Genomic DNA, 22932 nt, shown 5'->3' on the forward strand with positions numbered 1-22932 from the left:
CCTTCACCTGCCGGCTTAGTACTCATCACTTATGCACATAATCCCTGGTTAGCGCATGTGATCCACCGGCCCAGGCTCAGGCCCCTGGCCCCCGAGCCTCCCCTGCTCACATGCTTGCTGGGTGGCTCCTGGGTGGCCATGGCAACTCTCATCTTCTCATGACAGTTAGGCTTCAGTCATGGCTCTAAGTCCCTCTTCAGTCTGTGCGTCTTTTTCTGGCCGCTGCTTTCTGTCTCCTAAAGCCCTCCTCTGTTTGTGTGGTGCTCTATCTATGGCTCTCTCTGTCTCTTTTCTCCCGGTTTAGCCGTTCCCATGATTCGGCCCGGCTCAGGCTGAGAAACCGGCTATAACTCAGCAACAGTGTGGCTCCTTCGGGGGCCACGAAAGTGCATTAATGCTATTCTAGTATACGTTTAAAGAGCGGATTCAGATTGTGGAGCAAACGATGGCCTGACCTCGTTTTATTGTGAGTCTGATCTGCAAACTGAGATTGTAAGATACACTTGTGCACTTCTTTTCAGTGCGCTCACTCCAGGCCTTCGAGTGCAGATCACCTTACCAGGACGCAGCCTCGACCATTAGTTTGTTTAAAGCTCTGAATATCGCACAGGGCCCTTGGGGATGAGCGAGAGAGAGGTAACCCGGCAAAGCTGTGTGGCCCCACACTAACAAGTGTCACAGTGATCCAGGCCCGTCCTCCCCCTGTGTGAACGCCATGTGAGAGGCGGCTCCATCCATGCCCCTGCCACCTCCGCACAAGGCCCTCCATTGACTTCTAACCTGTTGAGGGACCACAGGAGACAAAGAGCCGCGGGGCGGGGCCCGTCCCTCCGACAAGCCTGTGAACAAACGTTAACACGGCTGCAACTGTCCACCCCCTGAATCACTGAATTTATTGACCAACCACAGAGCCCATTCAGGCCTGCGAGGACTGATAAAGGAAGGGGGACAGGGACGCCGTGAAGGCCCGGAGCAGGAGCCCATGCTTAGGGGACAGGAGGGAGGAGAAGGGCTTTGTGACCGTCTGGTGGGTCACAGACCTTTTACCAGACGTGGGTGCCTTTGTGTCATCTGTAAAATGAGGCCAACCGTAAGTGAGCATCAGGTTGGCCTTGTGTCCTGACTATTAATCAAGACGAGGGCCTTATGCACGTCCGGCAACCTTCAGAGAGGACGTCTGCTTGTGTGAAGAATAAGTGAAAGTATGTGTGTGTGTGTTGGGTGTTAACAGACACACAGAGAAAGCACCTAAAACGAGAACTTTTGGGGCAGAAAAGTGTGTAACTGTGGCCGTTACTCGCCAATTTATTCTAAGCAGGTCAGGGCTGATCTCTCAGTGGGGACTGTTGTGACTAAAGAAACAGTAAACAAAGACTGTGTGCACAGGCCCAAATCTTGAAAGTACACAACTCAGACAAAAAAGCGTATGGGTAAAAGAGAAAGGAGATGAAGTCCAAAATGTTTGAAATAGCACACGTCTGAGCGCAAGCTTGAGAAAATCTTTTTGAGCGAGTAGCTAGCTGTGAGGAAGAAAGGCTGTGTGTTTTAGCTTCTTTATGTCTTTCCACCACTCTCCATCTGTTGCTCTACCCATACAAAAGGAATACAGCAGAGTGTACACAAAAACCCATATTGCTTTGTGGAGAGGCAACACTATCCGCGAAAACCACATCGCAAACACCCAACGAAAAGCAAGACATCCCGGCTCTGCACACACAAGTGTTTACCGAAAAGATGATCTGTGCAAGTCAGGGAGACACACATGAATTCATGATGCCTCCTCATCCTCATCATGAATATTCCCAAAAAGGCTCTTCCCTGATCTGTGGGAGATTCTTTTCTTTTGGGTACAAGCGAGGAGCCCCTTGCCTTATTCACAGTCCCCCCTAAATCCACCCATTCACTGCCTATAGGCCCTGATCTCCACATGAAATGATACCCCTCTTTCTCCTCCACTCTCGCGCCTTTAAGCGCCCATATGCCAGGCAGCGAGGAGGCTGGGAAAGCCCATAATTGATCAGTAAGTCTTGGCTGAAAAAGTGTGACCAAGGTCAGCCCCCCACGAAGCACGCAAGAGTGGCTTAATATACAGATTTATTGGGAAATGTAATGGGAGTTCTGCAGAGCAAACACAGGAGACACTGAAACACTTTTGTCACATTGTAGAAATAAGAAAATAAGTACAAATACTTGATTACAATTTACAAAAAAATTTTCCCTTTGTTTTTATATAGTAATACAGTGGAGATTTAGACGACTAATTCTCATATTTTTCACATTCATTTTTTTAACCTTAACTAGAAAAATATGTATAGAACAGCTTTACACAGATAAAAACATATAAAAATCAACTGTTATAAAATTGGCACAGCAGCAAGTGTCTCATTGATTCCTTTCGATTAATTTAAATGCCTTAATTAGTTCATTAAAACAGTACCTTAGTGATGTTAAACTGTGTAATGCCCTTTCAAACATTTTACTCAAAAAGAAAGTCATATTTTGAGAGATTTCATAATGCTTATGAGAGACACAAAAATGGTTCATTTTGATTCTCGTATTACCTAACACACTCTCGTGTTCTCACACCAACCCACACATACACACTACGGAAGAGGATTAGGAACACTGTTAAAAAAAAAGTTGAGTTGAGCTCTGACCTTTTTTTTACACAATTCAGTTTTTTTCTCAGAATTCTGATTTTAACTCTGAGATTAAAATCATAGTCAGAAATATGAGGAAAAAAACAGAATGTTGCAAAAAACAAGTCAGAACTCAATTTTTTTTTCACACTGTCCCTAATCCTCCTCCGTACACACACACACACACACACACACACACACACACGCACACGCACACACACACACACACACACAAGGTGGAACTGGCGATTACATTTAGTTAAAAAGGGGAAACACAGAAATTTCGCTTCTTTCTTCCACAGGAAGAATTTCGACGAAAGCGACTCCACAACAGAAATGCAGTAGTGGGATGTTTCTGTATTAGAAATACAACAGTACCACATTCCTAAAATTGCAAAAAGAAAGGGCACAAGTCTCTCGTTTCTTTGAATCCATATGACCTAATAATGTTTTACAACTTTAATATTTTACCTGCAGCTAATTTTAATGGAGACTGTTTTTATTCACAGTGAAGTGGAAAGATTCATCCAGTGATTTCAGGCTCAGATGTGACTACAGTGTCCGTGTGACGGGTCTGTTCTGAAAACAAAGCACCTCACTTGGTTCACATTTTTCAAATGTTGGGTCAGATAATACAAACAGTGAGGAGACCAATGTCCAGTGTTGTTGCATACTGTATGCAGCTGGCAGCAGAGTACAGTGTAGTTAGATGTCAAGTGTAGTTAGCGAGACGTCCAGTCGTCTTAAGGAACAGTTTCACATTTTGGGAAATACGCTTATTTGTATTCTTGCTGGAAGTTAGATGTGAAGATTGATGCCACTCTCATACTTGTAAGGGTAAATATGAAGCTACAGGTAGCAGCTGGTTAGCTTAGCTTAACATAAGGACTGGAAACAAGGGAAACAGCTAGCTTGGAGTCTTGTCATCACCGTTAAGTTGCCAGTAGAGCTGCAAGTAACGACTATTTTCACAATTACTCCATTAATCATTCTGTTCTCAAATTTTCAAATGAATAATGAAAAATGAGGATAAGTTTGTGTCTTTTCCACAGAGCCCTAAGTTATGTCTTCAAATTGCTTCTTTTATCCAACTAATGCCCAAAAACTCTTCATTTACTATCATAAATGACAAAGGAAAGCTGCGAATCCTGACATTTAAGAGGCTGGAATCAGCAAATGTTCGACATTTTCACTAGAAAAATGACTTGAACAGAAACTGCTTATCAGAACAGTTGGCAGTTAGTTTTCTTTCGATCGACTATTTGAATAACCAGCTAGTCGTTGCAGCTCTAGTTGCCAGGCAAATCCCCAGTGTGTCATTTTTACACTTGGATTTAAGTATCCAAACAAAATAAAACATGTTAACTAGTGAGCTTAAGAAGATCTAGTCGACAGCTCGTCACTACCTTCATATTTACTGTCCAGACATCAGAGTGGTATCAATCCTGTCATCTAACTCTCAGCAAGCAAGCAAGCGTATTATGTCTTTATTAGCTATTCCTTTTAAGGAGGCTTCTGGCTCAAGTTTCAGTTTTGTGACATAACAGTTTAGTTGTGAGGTGAATAAAACTAGAAGATAACTTAATGTATGAGCAGTTCACAGTGTCATTCACTTGGTGCAGTGGAGGCCTCGGCTTTATGAGGCTTGTGGATTGGACGCTGGCATCGAGCAGGCTCCATCATCCGAGCATCCGTCACATCTCTGGGCTGGCTGAGTCAGCGTTAAGGCTTGTTGGTGATCTTAGGTTTAGTCTGTGTGGTAGTTTGCTTGTCGGTGTCAGAGGGGGTTAGAGATGTGGGATTGTGGATCGCTGGCGCAGGTGACAGTGGAGGGTTTGGGGGGCCAGTCGGCGTCGTCCTGCAGCTCCAGGGTCAGGTGCATGTAGCGCACCGTTGGGGGCTTGTTGTTCCGACAGAACAGCCAAGAGAGGAAGGGCGGGCCCCAGCGGTCATTGGCCACCTGGAGTATGAACAGAGCTTATCACATCATGATGAAGAGCTTTCCCAATTAAAGGGTCACTATCGTTTGAAGAAGAAATTCAAACTCAGGATTTTAATATTTACAATATTAATGAGTTTGTTTGAAGCTAGGCAGGTGGCAGGGTCCGCAAAATATAAACAAAGTAAACCAGTATGCTGTCCTTTAAGGTCAGTTTGTTTATTCAGTCATGAAAACGTTTGTTTATTTAGTTTGTTTAGGTAAAAAAAAAATCTGTCAATGAAGATCTTTGTATTCTGATTAAAATTTCTTCCCCAAAACTACATACTGCACCTTTAATTATTAATCATTTTATTTCACTTTTTAAGTCACAGTATCACACAGTTTCTGCTTATAGTGAGGATCTGTGAATAAATCCCGGAAAGACTGATGAAGGATTCATGAGATGAGCCAAAACTGGAGAAATACATTCTCAACACAAACACCTCAATGAAATATAGTAGAAAAATAAAAGACTTAATAATCTAAATCTTATCATTCAGTTCTATTTAAATTTAGTCTATATTGATTATTTTTAAAGCAGTCACAAAATCTAACAGGTCATCAGAGGAAAATATGAAGCAAGAGTAAAGTGACAACAAACAAAAACAGACAAAAAAAAAAAAGGGTGAAGTCAAAGCTTCCCAACCTGAGGTGCGTCAGCAGACGTGGACACTGTGGGGCGATTTACCCCCTGATTGGCTCTGAAAACTAGCCTCCACAAGATGATGTCAACGATCAAAATCTAAGGAAGATTTCAGTGGGAACTTGAGAATCAGCTGATCATGAAGATCGGGTAACAGCCACAAGAAGGCACAGAGAAACAATTCAAATAGAAACATTTTAAAAAGGATTCATTGATTTCATTCATTAGGCGGGAATGCATTACCGAGCGCTGATTCAGTCGGAAGAAAAAGCAATGCATGCAAATCACTGTTTTCTCATTACACAGGGAGATCAGTCACAGAGAGCGTGTGGGGTGTGATGTCTCTAAAGCGTACCTCCAGCATGAAAGACACGGCCGCATTCACAATGACAATGATGACCAGTGTAACGCGCCAGTCGTGGGGAACACACACGATCTGAGAGGAGGCAGAGCAGCAGGGAGAGGGAACTTCACAACCACTGGAACGACTTTACTCTTCTCTTAAATGGAGCATTTTTTCTCTTGTAACTGTTCACATCTAAAGGGAGAACTTTAATTATGTCTTTCAGAGCAGCGATTCGAAAAACGAGAGAAAGTATAAGTTTACCTCCAGGAAGCTGTCGATGGCAGGAACAGGATACAGCATAATGAAGAGGAGAAAAGTGTACAGACAGACGCAGGACAGCATGAACGGCCCTTATGAGATAAAAAAACAGAATTTAACAGATTAAGCAGATTATTTTAATTTGTAAGCAAATCAAAAATATATACATGAAGGGACACATTTCGTCTACAAGTCGTCTACATTTTCATACTGAAGAGATATAATAACAAGATCTAGAGAAGAAATGGATGAATTTCAGAAAATGAATTATCACAAGTGAAAGTCTATAACATAATCTTTTACTTTCTGTCAACTTTTTATCTAATTTCCTATCTTTAAAAGAAAAAAATATTCATTTATTATTTTAGTTCTTTTCAGTATTGTATATAACTTCATTCAAAAGTTGCCTAGCAGATTTAAAGTTGCTCCGACAATCAATCCGTGCGTCGACAGCACTGAATGTGTCTTACAGTTCTTGTAGCTGGGCTGTCTGAAGGGCTTTCCCTTAGAGAAGACGATGGCCACAGCCAAATACTGGAAAGAGGAGACGTAGAAGAGGGTGGTGTTCTCGTAGTTCTTTATGTTTTTGTGGTCGTGAGGGGACGTTACGTTCACGCTGAGGCCGGAGCTGGAAACATTACAGGCACTAGAGGAGACGAGAGGACAAGAGAAGAAGAGAAAATTAGCCAAATTTAAAAAGTCAATGTTTTCAGACTTTTTTGTGTTCTGTACTGTTGTTTCTCTTCTTTTTATCTACTGACCAGCTTACATTATATAAAATGTCTTACTGTATATAAATAGTAGAAAACTCAGAGTTATAATCTAAAACTAGAAAAAAAAATGCTTTTGCCTTTTGGTTGGTTTTCTCCTAAACAATATCAGTATATGAATTACATTACGGTAAATTACATTCATTTAGCAAGTGCATTCCACCATGAAGATACAAATCAAAAAATGCAGGAATCATGTGAGTACATACCATTTCTCAAACAAGCAAAGTAAGAGAGGTTTATAGGGAACCAATCTAAACATCAATGGTGTCGTTATTCTGTAGCCATTAAATTGTGCATGACCGATGCAGGACAGCATGAATGATACGTTACAGCAAGAAACTTTAACATTCACTTGGCAGCTGTTGGTTTCAGAAGTGTTACTCACTCTGACTGAGGCGTCCATGTCTCATACCAGCTCTGCTGTCGCACTAAGAGGAAAGCCAGGACCTGGAAGACCAGGCAGGTGATAATCTGGGTCAGGACGGAGCACAACAGCGGGCCGGAGATGAGACTGGACGGTGGCCGACGCCAAACCAGCTCCTTCCACGCCGGGTTCAGACTCACTGAAGACAGAAACAAAACACAGAGTTATTATATCTGATCGTTTTTGATTGACCCCCGAAACTGTTTCAAGCATTTTAGAGCTTCTCTTCATGCTACTCACTTGTGAAGGCAATGATGAGAATGATGGCGATGTCAATGAAGAGGAACTGGAAGTCTCCCAAGTTGCTGAGAATCTACAAACATTAAAAAAAAGTCACTCAGCAGCAGAGGACCACATTAATAATGTCTACATCTATAAGACTGACTGACTCCATGTAAATTCATGTGATCACACCATGATGTATTTCACTGATAGCCTTCACACACTCAGGAACAAAACAACTTCACTTTGCGGTCGCTGCCTTTGTTTCACAGGCTGGAAACCCCCACGTCTTTCTAAAACCCCAAACTGGCTTCTACTTGCTCCTCACGTCTTTTTCTGCTCACGAAGCGTCTGTATCTCATGTGGGAACCAAACCAGCGTCTGTAACTCAATGGCACTGACCACACAGGCTAACAAATGCAGGACCTTCAATAACATCTCAAAAACACCATGATGGTGGAAACATCTAAAATAGAAGTGGAAAAATATATATTTTTTTTCTTTTTCTTTTTTTTGAATGTTGTTTTACCTGAGGCAAATCAAATAATGCAATGTTAATTCTGACCAGGTGTTAAATGCACAATATGTAATTTTGGCCTCAACGGGTCCCTGTTAAACAACCACCATTGTCGATGAAAATCTATCTGTGGTGACTCAAACAGAAATATTCACGGGCCTAACGAGTTAACGTTTTAAAGTTTTATTCACATCATGTTTAGTCTCTCCTCTCCTCTGACTCTCTCACGAAAGTTACAGCAACCGGCGACCAAATTAAACACACCGTTACCTTGAGTAATATCACAGATATTTCTCAGTTTGAACATTGTCGGAAACATTTGGGATAATGTGAGTACACAACTCAACAAAACATATAACAAAGGTCTCATCGTTGTTAGATATTTGTATACAGAAATATTACATATTATATTTTTGAGAAGAGGATGAGGAGCATTGCAAAGTAATTAAAGAGTGTAAGAATGAGAAACAGGTGTATGTATTTTAAATATAGTGTACTTACCGAGTAGAGCAGCGTGACACTGAGGTACTGGATGATGCTGTAGAGAGCCATGAACTTGAAGACACAGAATGATGTAATGAGGGCAGCTCGGCCCTCCCTTTGGAAGGTAAGACAATAAGAGTTAATCAGAATTAGAAAGCTCAAAATGTCATGTTTGTTATTGTGAGTTGATTATATGGTTTGAAAACATGTTTTGACAGTTTGTAACATACATTTTGTTACATTTCTCAAATGTCAGAGTCTATATTTCTGAATTTCATCAGACCATTAGGAGCGAGCTGCTACCTGATGAGGTTGGGGACACAGGAGATGTTTGCGGTGGAGGAGGTGAAGGGTGAAGCAACAGAAGCTTCCAGCTCAGACAGAGAGATCCCACTGTGAGCTCTCTTCAAAGCCTGAAACAGAGAGAGAACGTCAGTCTAAAAACTTTGCATTTCAATATTATCAAGAAGAAGAGGGTTTTAATGTTTTAATGTCAGTTGAGAAACTTGATTTTTGAGACTTTCACTCGTCTAAATATCATTTCACAGTTTAGATACTAGTTACTGTGAAGAATAAGCTTTTACATGCAACACATTATGTATAATAAGAATAACATTACATTTTAGCAATTTAATCACCCAACAATGTGTTTTTTAGGCTTAGATATGCCACTTACAACCTACTAATTTACACATCATGAATGTCAACAATCACAAGTTTCAAGTTTTTTGCAGTTTTAAAATATTTTTAAAAAATGTCTGTGTGGCTGTGTGGCTACTCATAACAACATTTAATTTTTGATTTAACATATTTATTATGGCTTAATTGTTAGATAAATTAGATTTAGATTAGATTTTCTTGAAAAAATTTGAATGTAAAATTTGAATTACATTTGAATGTTAAATATAAAGAAAAACCTGCACTATAGCCTCACACCTCTATTTTAAATCTTTTCATGGATTTGTGTTGAGTTCAACTAGTACTTTAAAGGGAATAATGTTTTTTGTTCATTCTGGCAGATAAAAGATGATGATGGTGAAATGAAGTAAACTTTGTTTTAGGGCCATATGGCCAGACTAGAGAGCAGTGTTTTTCCTCAGGCTGTGAGACTCCTCAATTCATCCTCATCACTCTGCTATAAAAATGCTTTAATTTTATGAATTATCTGACCAAGATAAGTTGGAATTTAACCCAGTGACAGGCATTAAAACAATATAATAACTATACAGAAATAGTCAATCTTCTTGCCAGTGGTCTTGTTTACTTATGTAGGTCATATAGAGGCGTCAGTATCAAACTGAAAGGATTTCATAACCAGTTAAAAGTTCCTAGTACATTTAAGTGCTGTAAAGGAAATGATAAATTTCCTCTGTGGACACCAGTGAGTTAAAGGATTTTCCAGAGTGTTGCATCTATTTTTCTGCACAGATCTTGAGATCCAATCAGACACTGGCATGTGAGCTGGTTTACAGAGGTGGCATCAGTCTGATATGAGATGGAACAAAGTGTTTTGTTCACAGCATTTTAAGAGATAGTTAATATTCTAAAGCAACCGGAAATTGTGGGTGACATGAGCGAGACCCAAAACACAGAGAGACAGAACAGCTCAATACATGTTGTGACTTGTGTATATTAAATGAATATAATCCACACTTACTCCACAGTCATTGGCGCCATCGCCGCACATTCCAACAGTGTAGCTGGAAGGTGAACAGAGAGAGTGAAAGTTGTACATATGGTGGTGACGATGAGTCTCTAACATCACATGATCTCCAGCAGAAGGAACTGAAGCTCATAAACAGATTTAAAGTGAAGCCACAGACAGATGAGCGACTTACTCGATGCTCTGCAGGACTTCCACCAGCTGAGTCTTCTGGTCTGGAGCCATGCGGGCAAACACAGTGGCTCTCAGCACGAGCTGCAGCGCCCCCATGTGGAGAGAGAAAGGATTACGAAATCCAAATGACCAGTTTAGTTAGAGAGAAACCAACGTAAACAGCACCTTTTTATCTTCACAACAGACTTCCCACAGCTGATATTAACAAAATGTGAATATGTTGAGATGAGCCTCTACCTTCTGGATGAGTTGAGGGAAATGCTCGGTGATAACGGCGAAGGATCTGCCACTCACGGCGAAGTGATAGCTCTGTTCCTGCAGAGTCACTTGCCTGTCACACACCTCCTCCTCCAGGTTTATCTCCACCGTCTGAATGACAGGGGATGAGTCAGTCGTCACTAGAACACCAGAGAACTACCAAACTGTATTAAAAGATTATTACATCATTGCAAAACAGGTAATTGCACCGCCCTTTATTCTGATCTTTGTCAGAAAATCTTTTCTTTAATGTTCAAACTGATAAAACTTTACTGTTTTCAACACTCATGAATTTGATGCCTGCAATGAGCAAAGTCAGAAGAACCACAGTGTCCAAACTTTTTTGGAATCAGGGTTGTATCTGTCATGGCTGGTGGAAGACTTCATCATGTGTCAGACGTCCCTTTTAGTCTTTTCTGTCAACCCCTTTCTGTGGCTCTTCAATAATGAATACCTTAGTCATTCGTGTTTATTCATTCACTTTACATTGTTTGGACAAGATTTGAACCTGAGGCACAAAAAAACATCATAGACTTATGTGACCATGCAGGCCTCGGACTTGTACAAAGCAAACAGTAGAGTGGTTCAGCAGGAATGAGAACCAAAAGTCATTACCTTTATTACAATGAACAGGCTACCTGTGAGTGCATGTAGACTGCTGGTTTTTTTTTATAATCTTATATTGATTGATCTGAAGCTTTCTGTCTCACCTGATTGTCCTTGATGGTCTGAGCAGGGTTTTCAGTGTAACGCCACGTGATGCTGGCAGGGTGCAAATCCTTGGGAGGCACAGCGTCTGCTATAATGACCTTCTCATGTGAACGGATCATCCCACAATCCCGAGCCACTGATATCGCCGTCAACATGTTGTCACCTACCAAAGGATACATACGTCATCAGGGCAATCAATGCAATAATGACTCAACAAGTGAATTAAGTCAGTGAACTGATTTACCTGTGACCATCAAAGTGCGGATGTTAGCCTGTCGTAGTTCTTGTAAAACCCCGGCTGTCTCCTCTTTTATTTTGTTCTGCATGATGATCAAACCAAGGAAGTCCATGTTGGTTTCTATTAGGTCCCTAAAAGCAACAAAACACACATTTTACAAGTAAAAAACACAATTTATTTGTCACTAACTCGCACAAAATTATTGTTTCAAGTTACCTTATAGAATCAGAAAAGGTACCAAACAATGAGGGACCTAACCCTAACCCCAAAGGGCACTATGTAGTTTTGGGGAAAACAATTTAAAGTCAGAATTTTAATATTTACAATACTAATGAGGTAATAATACAAACTACAAACAGAAATATAAATTTTTTCCATGACTGAATAAACAAGCTGTTCTCAGAGGAAATTAAGGTCCCCAGAACACTGTTTGAAGCTAGAAAGGTGGCAGGGTCCGCCAAATATAAACAAAGTGAAAAAGTATGAAACTGTGTTGTCCTTTAAGGTCAGTTTGTTTATTCAGTCATGAAAATGCAAGTTTGTTTATTTAGTTTGTTTCGTTGTTCTATTAAATATCATTAGATGTTATAAATCTGTGGTGCCCATTTGATTACAGGCGTTGTAAATAATTTTTTTTTGGACCAACCTGCTGGTCCACTTCTACTTTTGTTAATGATTTACTACATTTCTCAGAATGATGGAAACACACAGCGGGGGAGTTGTTGCTTTTAATCAAATGGTCATGTGGGCTCGTAAATCTAAGGGATAACCACACTATTCACTCGTACTGCAGCCAGTCACTGGCCACAGTTACACCCTTTAAATCAAATTGCACCATATCTTGTGGTTGTGTTACATTATAATATGTTGAAGCTACTGTTGGTGGAAAAACTGATGTTTCTGAAGCTTCTTCTTTGGTGGATAACAGCTTACATTCTGATTCAGAGATTACTGACACCCAAATCTAACGTTTTTCTTGTGTTTCAGATTACTGGAACATTTCTTTGCAGCTGAAGCAGCATTGTAAATATTTGGACATTCTGTCAATTGGTCTGTGTTTGTCCAGTTATCAGTGGAGCTACTATGTCCAGCAGAGTTTAAGTGTTTTAGGGTGGGTTGTGACTGTAATGTCAGTGGCTCAGTGTACTGTGGACAGTGTTATCTGTGGAGTTACCTGCTAAGGCTCTGGACTTTGTGCCAGGAGAGTTTGGACTCCAGCTGTCGATGTGCCAGGGCAATAACCCTGAAGCCCTGCCTGGTGTAGGTCTCCAGAGTCTCTGTGAAGCTCTGTGGGACTGAAGAGCAGGACAGAGCCATGTCACTCTGGTCTTGTCTTTACTTGATTGCAGTATTTGTTTAATAGGCAGGGAAGAGATATTTTATTTTGGTCTAAGTAGCGAAACTTTGTTGTCATTAAACTTAATTGCAATTTTCGATTATTTGAAATTAGATGCCAAATTAAGGCAGGACATATCCACCCAAACCTGTAACATAAAGACGTGTCAGACCTGTGTGCTGTTTGCAGAGGCTGGCCACGACCTCCGGTGCTCCTTTCAAGTAAGCGTCCATGTGTTTCTCCCCCAACCTCCTGACAACCACACTCATCCTCTGCAGGGCCGAGGAGAAGGGGAACTGACGCACGATACCAATCTCACAGGACTGAGGAGACACAAACGTTTTTTCTCTTGTTCAGTTTAAAGTAATAGGTTGACATTTTGGGAAATATGCTTGTTCGTGTTGGATGAGAAGATTGTTGTAACACACTGTACTGTCTGTACAGTAAATATGAAGCAACAGCCAGGGCATGGTTAGTCTTGCACAGCCAGATCTTTCTCCACAGTGCTGTGTCAGGTCAGGTCAGGTCTGGCTGTGCCCTTTAACAATCTACAAAAAAACATCTGGCTTGTTTGTACTCCTTTAAACCAATCACAAAGCTGTTTCCCACTGTTTCTTGTTTTAATGCTAAGCTAAGCTAACCAGCGGCTGACAGTAGCTTCATATTAGGTCTACAAATGAGTGTACTCATCTAACTCTGCAAGAAAAATACCCTGGGAAAGGGTATTTCCCAAATTGTCCAATTTTCTTGTGTGAGTGATGAAGTTTTCATCAAAAATGAACAACTTACTGATAATTCAGACAGCTCCTGGAAATAAAAGGATGGAAGGATTGATTATAATTCTGAGATCAGGCGGGAAGTTGAGGATGTATTTCTTCATAGCCAGAAACAAACATACGGATCACTGGGTCACTGTACCATGTTCTGAGTCAGCAGATTGTTCTGATTGGCTTCAGGGACGGTGTGCTTTGGAGGTCGAACAACTGTGGGCATTATGGGATTGTGGAGTGCCGTCTCTTCCTCTGTGGGCTCCTCGAGGATCTAAATGAGAAAAAAATAAGATCATATAATATTTTAGTCGCGTGTTGAGTTTACAGACTCCATTAAGCCTCAGCCCGAGCTTCCACTTGACAGGAAGAGGCATTTTCTGCTGTTAATGCTAGAGTATCCATGGCACCTGGCTTTCATCATTTTAGCCAAAAATCACTCACTCTGCCGAGGCGGCGAGCGTGGTGCTGCATAATTCATGAACAGACTGGTGTCCATGCTGGGTGTGGTGCCGCTGTCTGAACATGCTGGGTGTAAACATTGAAAATCTTTGCTCACCCAGCCTGTGGCATTAAACATCTTGAGGTCTAACGGGTCTCCAGAGAGCTCGCCCTCGATCTTGGTCAGTGAGTGGCAGGTGGCCGTGCAGGCCACGAACGTAGAGTTCACCAGACTCTCTTTTGCTACATCAGACTCTGGAGGGGAAAAGCTGTAAGAGAGAGGGAGGATCTCAAAAATTCACACTACAGTTATGATAATTTAATATCCTTTTTCCAGAGAGGGATGGGAATCAAAACATCATTTGTAAATGTTAATAACAACGCATCAGTAGACGTGTTTCCTTTTTTTTCAGATCCCTCAAGTGTACAAGATTTTCTGAAAAATCAACTGAATACAGATTATAGATAAAATAGCAAGACAGAAATATCAGTTTTAGGCTGATCTAGCAAGTCGAATACCTAATAAATCATCACATTCATGCAAAAATCATACAGAATCCAGTACTGCCATAGAGAAGTTCTGCTCATTGATTTGTAAAATTTCTAATTTGTAAAATTAGCCTCCAAAAAGCTTATTGTCACCACAACAAGACTTGTTACAGTCACATCCCTCTGGATCTGTTTTATGGTTAAACTCAGGAAACTGACACATGAGACCCAAATCAAAGAGGCTTTCTTACCTGCCATCTTCAGCTCTCTGAATACCCCACAGGTCCAAACCATCCTCAGTCAGAGTACCAGTCTGAAGGAAAGAATAAAACAGATGGTTAACGATGCACAAACCAGGCTGTATTATTCATGCCTCAACAGCAGGAAATCAACTCTAATGCCCAACAATTCTCAGAAGTGCAGAAATGTAGACTATTTTTTTTTAAATACTAAAAACATTCAATGAACTTTCTTAACCTCGTTCTTAATCTGTACCAGTGTTCAAGAGAGGATGACCTGTTCATGCAACAACATGCACACACACTTCCTGTATAACTTAAGAATTAAAACTTCAATATCTCGACACAGATATCCACTATGTTGTGAGATTTTTTTTTACATCGTTTTTAACTCTTCATTTTTGACATGGCTGATATACATGGTGACCACATAGTGTCCATTTTCAGGGTTATTTTATTTGTGAGCTTCTCCATACTAAATACCTCATTCACATTTTGCTGCCATCATTCTGGCTGCAAAATGACTGTAGTTAGCAAATAGTTATTGTTGTCAGTATTGATTGATCTGTTCGTTTTCTCAGTTAATCATTTTGGTGTAAGAAACCTCCGAAAAAAATACAAAAAAAACAGCCAGTCACAACAGCCCAGGTTGACGTCTTCTATTAGCGGGTTTTGTGTCACCAAGAGTCCAAAACCAAAAGATAATCAGTTTTCTGTCATAGAAGAAAAATCAGTAGGTATTCACTTTGAGAATAGAGTGACAGTGGCTCAGGGTAGAAATCCTGGTGGTTTCCTGCCACCTCTCAGCTGTTCAGCTCTAATAAATCCAGGAAAAAGGTCCCAATTTTTTTATTTGTTTTTTGTGTTTGTTTTTTAAAGTGACTTTTGGTCGGTTAACAAAGTTTCCCTATTAGTTCTCACTGAACCAACAAACAGTTCCAGGTCTACTTCGACGTCTCTCTTTGCACTAACAGTACAAAACTTTTCTCCCTTCTCAGTATGTTGTAACCAAATGGCATTGTTATGTAACCATAGCACTGCCTCATGACATCAAGATTCATTTTAATTTGTGATATGATGATCATAAAACACTTTTTATGGCCCAGTTATGACAGGACAACATTAACTTGACGTGAAAGTAGGTTTGGATGCTTCATAGCTCTTTGTCACGCATTCTTCGTAGGACTTTGTGCAGTCTTAGTCTGGCATGGTTCCCAGAGATACGGACACTATATAAAATAGTTATAAAATAAAATAATAAATTTTAAAAAAAATTAAAAAAATTAAATTAAATTATAAAATATATAAAACAACATCACATTGCAAAAACTGACAGCTGTGGCTTACCTTGTCAAAGCAGACCAGGTTAAGTTGGCCACACATGTTGATCCTCTGCGGACTGATGCAGAAGATGCCGACCTTCTTCAGACGCCGCTGCGCATACACGATACCAGCCGTCATGGCCGCTGGTAAGGCTGGGGGTACGGTGATGGTGACGATGTCCAGAGACTCAATGATGATGGTTTTAGCAGGAACCTGGATGAGATCGAGAGGGAAAACCATGAACGACTGACACACTGCAGGGAGCTGTGGCTATGAGTTAAAGCAGGACACATAAAGAACAGACGTTTCTTTTTTAATTCCACAGAGGTTTACATCTCCTCTTAAGGAGCAGCGATACCTTGTTCATGACACTGAGGATGATGGTGTAGATGAAGCCGATCCCTGCCACTCCCACCAGGCACAACAAGAACAGGTAAGCATCGTGGTACAGCTTGAAGTCGGTGGGTTTAGGGTAGAGGATGGAGCGCACCAGTTGGCCTTTCTCTGTACTGAAGCCTGTGGGAACATGTAGATAATGACATTTATGATTGGTGTGTACTCTACAGCTAAAGCTAAACTCTCAGTGCTCCCACTCTGTTTATCTGTCTCACCTGTTCTGACCACAACAGCCTTCACCAGTTCACCAGCGTAGAAGCGGGTCTGGATGACCTGGGTACCACAGAACAGGGTGTGTCTCTTGTGCTCCTCCATGTCGTAGCTGCTGGCTGCATCCTCGCCTGAACTGGGCAGACTGGTCTTGGTAACTGGCACACTCTCTCCTGAAGATGGAGGGAGAATTAACAGACATTCAATAAAAAACAGACCTCAGAACAGAAGAAAAAGCCTGACAAGTGAAATCAAAATAACTGTGATGCTCTAATTCAAATTAGCAGTATGTTCCATATGGATTGCTTACCTGGAGAGCACATAGAGATAGATGCTCCTTCACTGACACTAGCTAACTCCTTGTTAGTAATGTTAGCTATAACCTTAGCATCCTCGCTATCATTCACCTCTTCAGCCTGGCTGGGAGCAGCTTTCTGAGATGACTGAAAAAAGTTAGTCTTGACATTATTATTTAGGTCTAAAGCTCCTGCCAGCCCCGTATTTTTTATTCTCCTATTTTTTTGGCATACCGATGTATGTGCAGGTCCTGGTACAAGCTCCAGAAAGAGTTGATAAGTAAAATAAATTGAATGTGAAGCGGTAATATTGAAATACAACCTGTCAGCATGCTCTCATTGACGATACATGTCCCATGGGTGAGCACAGCGTCGCAGGGCATGATCATCCCATTGGCTGGAATTACGATGACATCACCAGGCACGAGCTCTGTTGACATGGCCTGTTCGATATCTAGAAACAACATAAATAAAAGAGAACAGTGAAAAAAGGAGCAATAATTTGATTCATGTATTACAAGTGTACAAATGCTACTCATACAGTGTTGTTAAGTACAAACTACACTGACTGTAACTCTGTTTTTACTAATGTAGACTGAAGCGCTGTATCATATTCAGAAAGTTAACTTGCCTTTATTTTCTCTGCACACTGAGACACGGAGCACGCTGTGGGCTGCCACCATGTCATGCAGCATCACATATTGCTGCAATAAGACAGACGCTGTATTAAATAGTGGGAGAAATACTTCTGGAAACACACAATCACTCACAAATGGCTGAGTTTTCTGGAACGATTATTATGACATAAGTTTACCAAGACCCAGAAACTGCTCTTTCTGCAGTTTCTACTGCTCACCTTTTTAATGGTATATAGTGAGGTAGCTATTGAAATGACAGACATGAGAACGATGGCTGTGGCATAATAGTAGTAGTCCTCAGCACTCCACAGAATAACACTGAAGAGCTGGAAGATGTAGAAAGGATTCAAGACCTGATAAAGGAAGAGAAAGGTGATATTATTAGTGGTGTTTATACTAAAAGAAAATATGTCAGAGGTGATATTAACAAAGAGATATGAACTCACTTCTTTTATGAGGAGAATAAATATAGAGGGCACCCTTACAGCGATCTCATTCTCCCCGAAAAACAACGCCCTGATGAAGAATAATTTAAAGCAATTTGTAATTTAATCTGATCACAAACATGTATACAGTTAATGAGACCAATTAAAGCTTTGTTAAATAAGAAAATGAGATAAGAGAAGTGTTGGAAAATTACATGTGTGTGCATGTGTGTACCTGTACTCCTGCAGTGTTTTAGACAGTCCAGAGCTGTGGTCAGAGTGGATGCTTGCACAGCTCACCTTCACATCTTCCAAGCCTCTAGAAGAGTCACACACACTCATTTCTACTGCAGTTGTGCATGCATACATATACATGTGTACGATGCATACTGCTCAAACTATTCAATAACAGGTATGTAGTGTATTTAGCAAAGATTTTGGACCACAAGAATATTAGCATCACGTTGTTTTTTTTTAAGTGGGACACTTACTTATAAAATTCAAAGTTCTGTATCACATCATTCCAGTAGTATCTGGTGCTGTGGTGGGTGAAGTAGTGGATCTGACAGGGAGGGAGCAGGCGGTCAGATATCGACTAAAAGATGTACAGACACACTTCAAAACCAGCCGATACTGGATCTAGACTCTCAGCTTATAAGTCCCATACTATGCTATTTTCAGGTTCATATTATATTTAGGGCGCCTGCTAGAACATGTTTACATGCTTCAGTTCATGTTCCAGAAGTGACTTTCCCATTCATTCACTCCACTAAAACAATCCTTAAATAGAGAAAGAGTTTTAAGCCTGGAACTAAACAACCAAACAACAGCAGTTTCCCGCTGTGGTACCTCATCAGGCTGTCTATGGGCAAATTTCCCACAAAGTTCTTCGTGCGCACCACCGATGCCGTGCTCTCCATTCCCCAGCTGAGCCGTGGGCTTCAGATCCAAGCTGTCAAAGGGTTTCCTCCCTGGAGCCAACATTACGTGTACTTTGGCTCGAAACCACTGCTTGAACTCATCCTGTGATAACAACATAAAGAATTACATTTTTCCTCGGCTGTGGGACGACACTGAATTTATCATCGGTAGCCTAATACAGTGTGTGTGCCAAAGAATGCAACGAGTGTCAGGATGATTTGTGAGCAGAAGCACAAGAGTGAAGAAATGGAAATACACCCACATAACAGGCATTTACAAATGCTTTTAAAGTGTCAGGTGGGTCTTTCTCCTTGTATGACAACAACCTCAACTAAAATTGTCGATTTTGTGAAAAAAGAAAGCAGCGTTTTCTCACCGTGGTCCTGAGCAGCAGTGTGTGTGCTTCCCTCACTGAGGTGTGTGTGCAAGTGCCCTTGACGGCCCACTCAGGCAGCCAGTAGAGCAGCAGCAGCAGGAGACCCCCGGTGCACACCGCACCTACACCCACCAGGATCATCTTCCACAGACAGGGCCGGTACCCCCACACCTGCTGCACGGGCAGACACTCATGTTAACACACTGAAGAGCGAGACAGAAACACTGCGCTGTGGTTTGTTACTGAAGGCAGAGACAGCTGGTGATATACAGGATACAAACCCGGTTTGTAATGATGTTTTTCTATATTTTTCTTTTCAACAAAATACATGAAAAACCCAAAACCAACAAAATGTTCATCCATCTATTAATATGCTTATGACAGCATACTGGGCGTAGTAGAAAGCACCGGTGTTACTGATGACATTTAACGATGGCTCTATTCTGTTCTGGTGTCTCAGCGAGTCGTGACAGTGTGACAGTGAAACAACATGCATAATACCAGACCCCTGAAACTGAAGTCAACATTCATGTTATTATTTCCACTTGTGCTTTTTCGATTGTGATGACAATTCTCAACTGTCATTCCCAAGGTTAGTTTTAAAAAAAAAGTATTTCCTAAAACAGCTGGGCACTGCAGTTACCAGCAAATGTTATCCAAACAGGATAATAGTTAATGATAGTTAATCTGTTGGGGACTATTTTTAGCATAGGATGAATACACCTTTGGTGCTTTAGTGAATATTTATAGCACAAGACAGTGTAAGGAACAGCTGGCTCACCTACCACCAATTAGTGATTTTTAGAGGTGCTGGTAAGCAGCTTTGTTACCTTTGGACAGACCAAAGCTCACTGTTTCTTCTTGGTTCCAGTCTTCATGCTAAGCTAATATCTGATGGTGGTAGCTAGATATTTACCACACAAACATGAAATTGGTATTGATATTATTATCTAACTCTCTGCTTGAAAGTGAACAAGCGTATTTCTCAGAATGGCGGCTTTAAGCATTGTGGCATTCTGTCGCTCTTGAAACTAAATCAGTTTAGGCTCCGTATAGACCCGATCGATATTTCAGTTGGCTGATTTTATAGGTGGATATTGGCCTATTACACATATATCAGTACTGGGGCATATGTTGTCTGAAATGCGCCAATATGAAAACTTTTTTTTAGAGATTATGATGCAGTAAAAGTGACTTCTCAGTGAAGTTTCAGTGCACTGATGTCATTTTAGACAATAAAGTTTATTGTTGAACTTCCTCCATCAGATATCTTTGTCCCAGGTGTGAGATTACCACATTTGAGGGATCATTGCAAAAAAAAATGTGTATACGTCGGCTGATACATTGATATTGAAGTGTTTTACTCCCTATTATCTGTTTTGGCTTCAGTTACACAAAACAGTCAAGCTCCAGTTCCAGTTTTTTAGATAATCCTCCATCCTCCAAACTACAGTTCTTCCATGTGTTATTTCCGGGTTCGACAATTCAAATCAAATTGAATGCTGAATCTATTTTGATTCACACACTCAAATGTTATTTAACAACATCAAAAGTTACCATTCGATGATGCATCGTTCAACAGAAAACATAATAATATGAAGAAAGTAGCATTTAGATGGGAAGTGATATTTACCATCTCATCCTCCAGGCCCTGGTTTATTATCTTCACCTCTCCCGTCTTCATTCTGTCAGAAGTGCAACAACTACAAAGACAAAGACAAAGGGAGATCACCTTATTCACTACATGTTTGACATGTTCCCAACAGACTCTTTACTTGCGGAAACACTCTTATCAGCAAGGGTCAGCTGTCTGGTCAGCAGAGCTGTTGCAACTTCAGTCTGGGTCAGCCTCAGTTTTATGACTTCAGGAGCAAAAAGTACCCAAACATGGAAAGTTAGTCATTGATTCATTTGTATTTCTTTACTATGTGTTTGTATAACATCAAGCATAGAAAGACAATCAGGATATTTCAAATTTAGGAAATGCAACTCTGTGAACAACAGGTCTACTACTTGGAAAGTAATGAGCTGCCTAAAGGCGATAAAGGATTTCTCCTGCAAGTAACAACTTGACACATCACAAGAAAAAACTCAAAGCCTCTGGTGATATGCTTAAGAAAGCAGGTTTTTCATTGCACTGTTGTAATGCCTCATTTTGCCTTGAATGCTGACACTTTTCGTTCAATGCATTTTATATCTTTTATTATCCCTCAACTTAAACTGCATCATATTAACTTTAAATTCTGTGTCTTGTGTTGTTCGCCTTTACTTTTAAGCAGTGATCCAGTGCAGGATAGGCATACATGAAAACCTTTGCACCTTGCACACATGTTTTATGTTCAGTACCAGTCACACCTGCAGTAATGTTTGACTCAGTCTATCTGACCTGACAGCTCAATAAACACCACCATGTATGTACTTATTTTACAACTTTATTGTGCATTTTTTGACCGAAAAAAAAAAAGATACTTTGACTTACTTTTGAAGAGAAACACATGGATCAAGATTAGGCACTAATTATTGATTGCACAAGTATTCACAACATCAGCTATGACAAATCTACACCTCATATTACAGAGAGCACCATCCACCACCATGCAGACAGCATCGTGATGTGTGGATACAGGTCCTGGAAGGCTCGAGGAGGTGAGACGAGTGAAGTAAATGCAGCCAAAATAAGGAGAAGTCCTGTCTGAAAGCCTGCTGCAGTCTGCAAGTGAGCCAGGACCTGGGATGAGATTTATTTTTCCAGCAAGACAAAGACGCCAAACATAAAACCTTAAAGCTACACGGGACTGGCTTCAAGACAACTATGTGAAAGTCCTGGAGAGTCCAGATTTCAATCCAGGATTTGAGGCAGATTTTCTCCTCAAGCAGAGACCCTGTTACAACCTCACAGACGTTTTCACATAAGAATTAACCTGCAAGAAAGTCCAGATTCCAGATGTGCAAACCTACCCACTGAGACTCAGCTCCTGGCTGTAACTAATGCAGAAGGTGCCTCCACCAAACACTGACTGTCTGAGTGCTTATGTAATGAATGGTTTATTACACTTATATTAGATTTATAGAGATCTCACTCTAAGAAATGACGTTTAAGTGTCAACAAATCACAATTAACCAAAGACAATTCAAGGCTGTAAAACAATAAAACAAAGTCCAAGAAGCTGGATGACTTTATAGACACTGAACAACCTCCTTTATTAACTATTGCTCCACATCAGAGTGGAAGACGCATATCCAAACTGGACCTTTTACGCACCGAATACTGGCTTTGGAGCCGTTTCAGTCACAGTTTTAACCGTTTTAAAGTCATGTAATAGTTTTCTCAAGTTGCTGTTGAGCTGTGATGAAGCCTAACTCCACAGACCGTGTAAATAAGCACACATTCATGCGTAGTAACGACTCACCGACGCCCCTCCGTCTCCTCTCAGTGCATCACACGGTCCATAGTGAGGTGAGGAAACCGTCAAACAGCCGCTGCATTAAAAACTTTCCTCGGATGTGTCTGTGTGCAGCTCAGTAACGCCGAGGATCAACATGTGTGCACACACACGCCGACACGACACAGCTGCACGCTGCGCTGCCCGGACCGTCCCAAACCGGTCCATTCAAAAGGAAGTGGGAAAACAGGATGTGAGGTCATTAGAGGACACCGGGTCTGGGATGAAATGCCGAAAAGTTCCAACAAATCGGAAAACTGCAGCGACGTGTGCAGTCTGAGACAGTGAGGATCCTCCAGTCT

The 22932-nt window shown here is 41.0% G+C and overlaps 1 protein-coding gene across 2 annotated transcripts; it reads right to left on the reverse strand.

Moving 5' to 3' along the window:
* Positions 1-2077: 2077 nt before the first annotated feature.
* Positions 2078-22772, reverse strand: LOC141016293 (polyamine-transporting ATPase 13A3-like). 2 transcript variants are annotated; one of them, XM_073490573.1, is made up of 33 exons: positions 22598-22772; positions 20821-20890; positions 19188-19361; positions 18740-18913; positions 18382-18452; positions 18126-18209; positions 17912-17981; positions 17684-17818; positions 17459-17531; positions 17150-17281; positions 16537-16704; positions 16284-16441; positions 15950-16138; positions 14615-14676; positions 13993-14143; positions 13585-13707; positions 13456-13473; positions 12839-12989; positions 12505-12625; positions 11337-11461; positions 11092-11255; positions 10361-10492; positions 10125-10204; positions 9944-9986; positions 8590-8699; positions 8305-8401; positions 7305-7377; positions 7026-7203; positions 6338-6513; positions 5871-5959; positions 5619-5699; positions 5267-5362; positions 2078-4599 (listed from the first exon to the last, which is right to left on the reverse strand). In XM_073490573.1, the coding sequence occupies exons 2-33, from the start codon at positions 20869-20871 to the stop codon at positions 4417-4419; spliced, it is 3732 nt and encodes a 1243-aa protein (XP_073346674.1). In that variant the 5' UTR covers positions 20872-20890; positions 22598-22772; the 3' UTR covers positions 2078-4416. The 2 variants fall into 2 exon arrangements, with proteins under 2 accessions (XP_073346674.1, XP_073346675.1); XM_073490574.1 differs by lacking the exon at positions 13456-13473.
* Positions 22773-22932: the final 160 nt, after the last annotated feature.

Source organism: Pagrus major, chromosome 21 (assembly GCF_040436345.1).
Source record: "Pagrus major chromosome 21, Pma_NU_1.0".
In the NCBI taxonomy this organism is placed as follows: Eukaryota; Metazoa; Chordata; class Actinopteri; order Spariformes; family Sparidae; genus Pagrus; species Pagrus major.

Coding starts and splice junctions, on each gene's coding strand:
- LOC141016293 (XM_073490573.1), bottom strand. CDS start 20,871: ATGAAGACGGGAGAGGTGAAGATAATAAACCAGGGCCTGGAGGATGAG. Junction 16,139..16,283: donor TCCTCAGTGTCATGAACAAG/GTATCGCTGCTC, acceptor GATCTCATCCAG/GTTCCTGCTAAAACCATCAT. Junction 8,402..8,589: donor TGTGTCCCCAACCTCATCAG/GTAGCAGCTCGC, acceptor TACCTTCCAAAG/GGAGGGCCGAGCTGCCCTCA.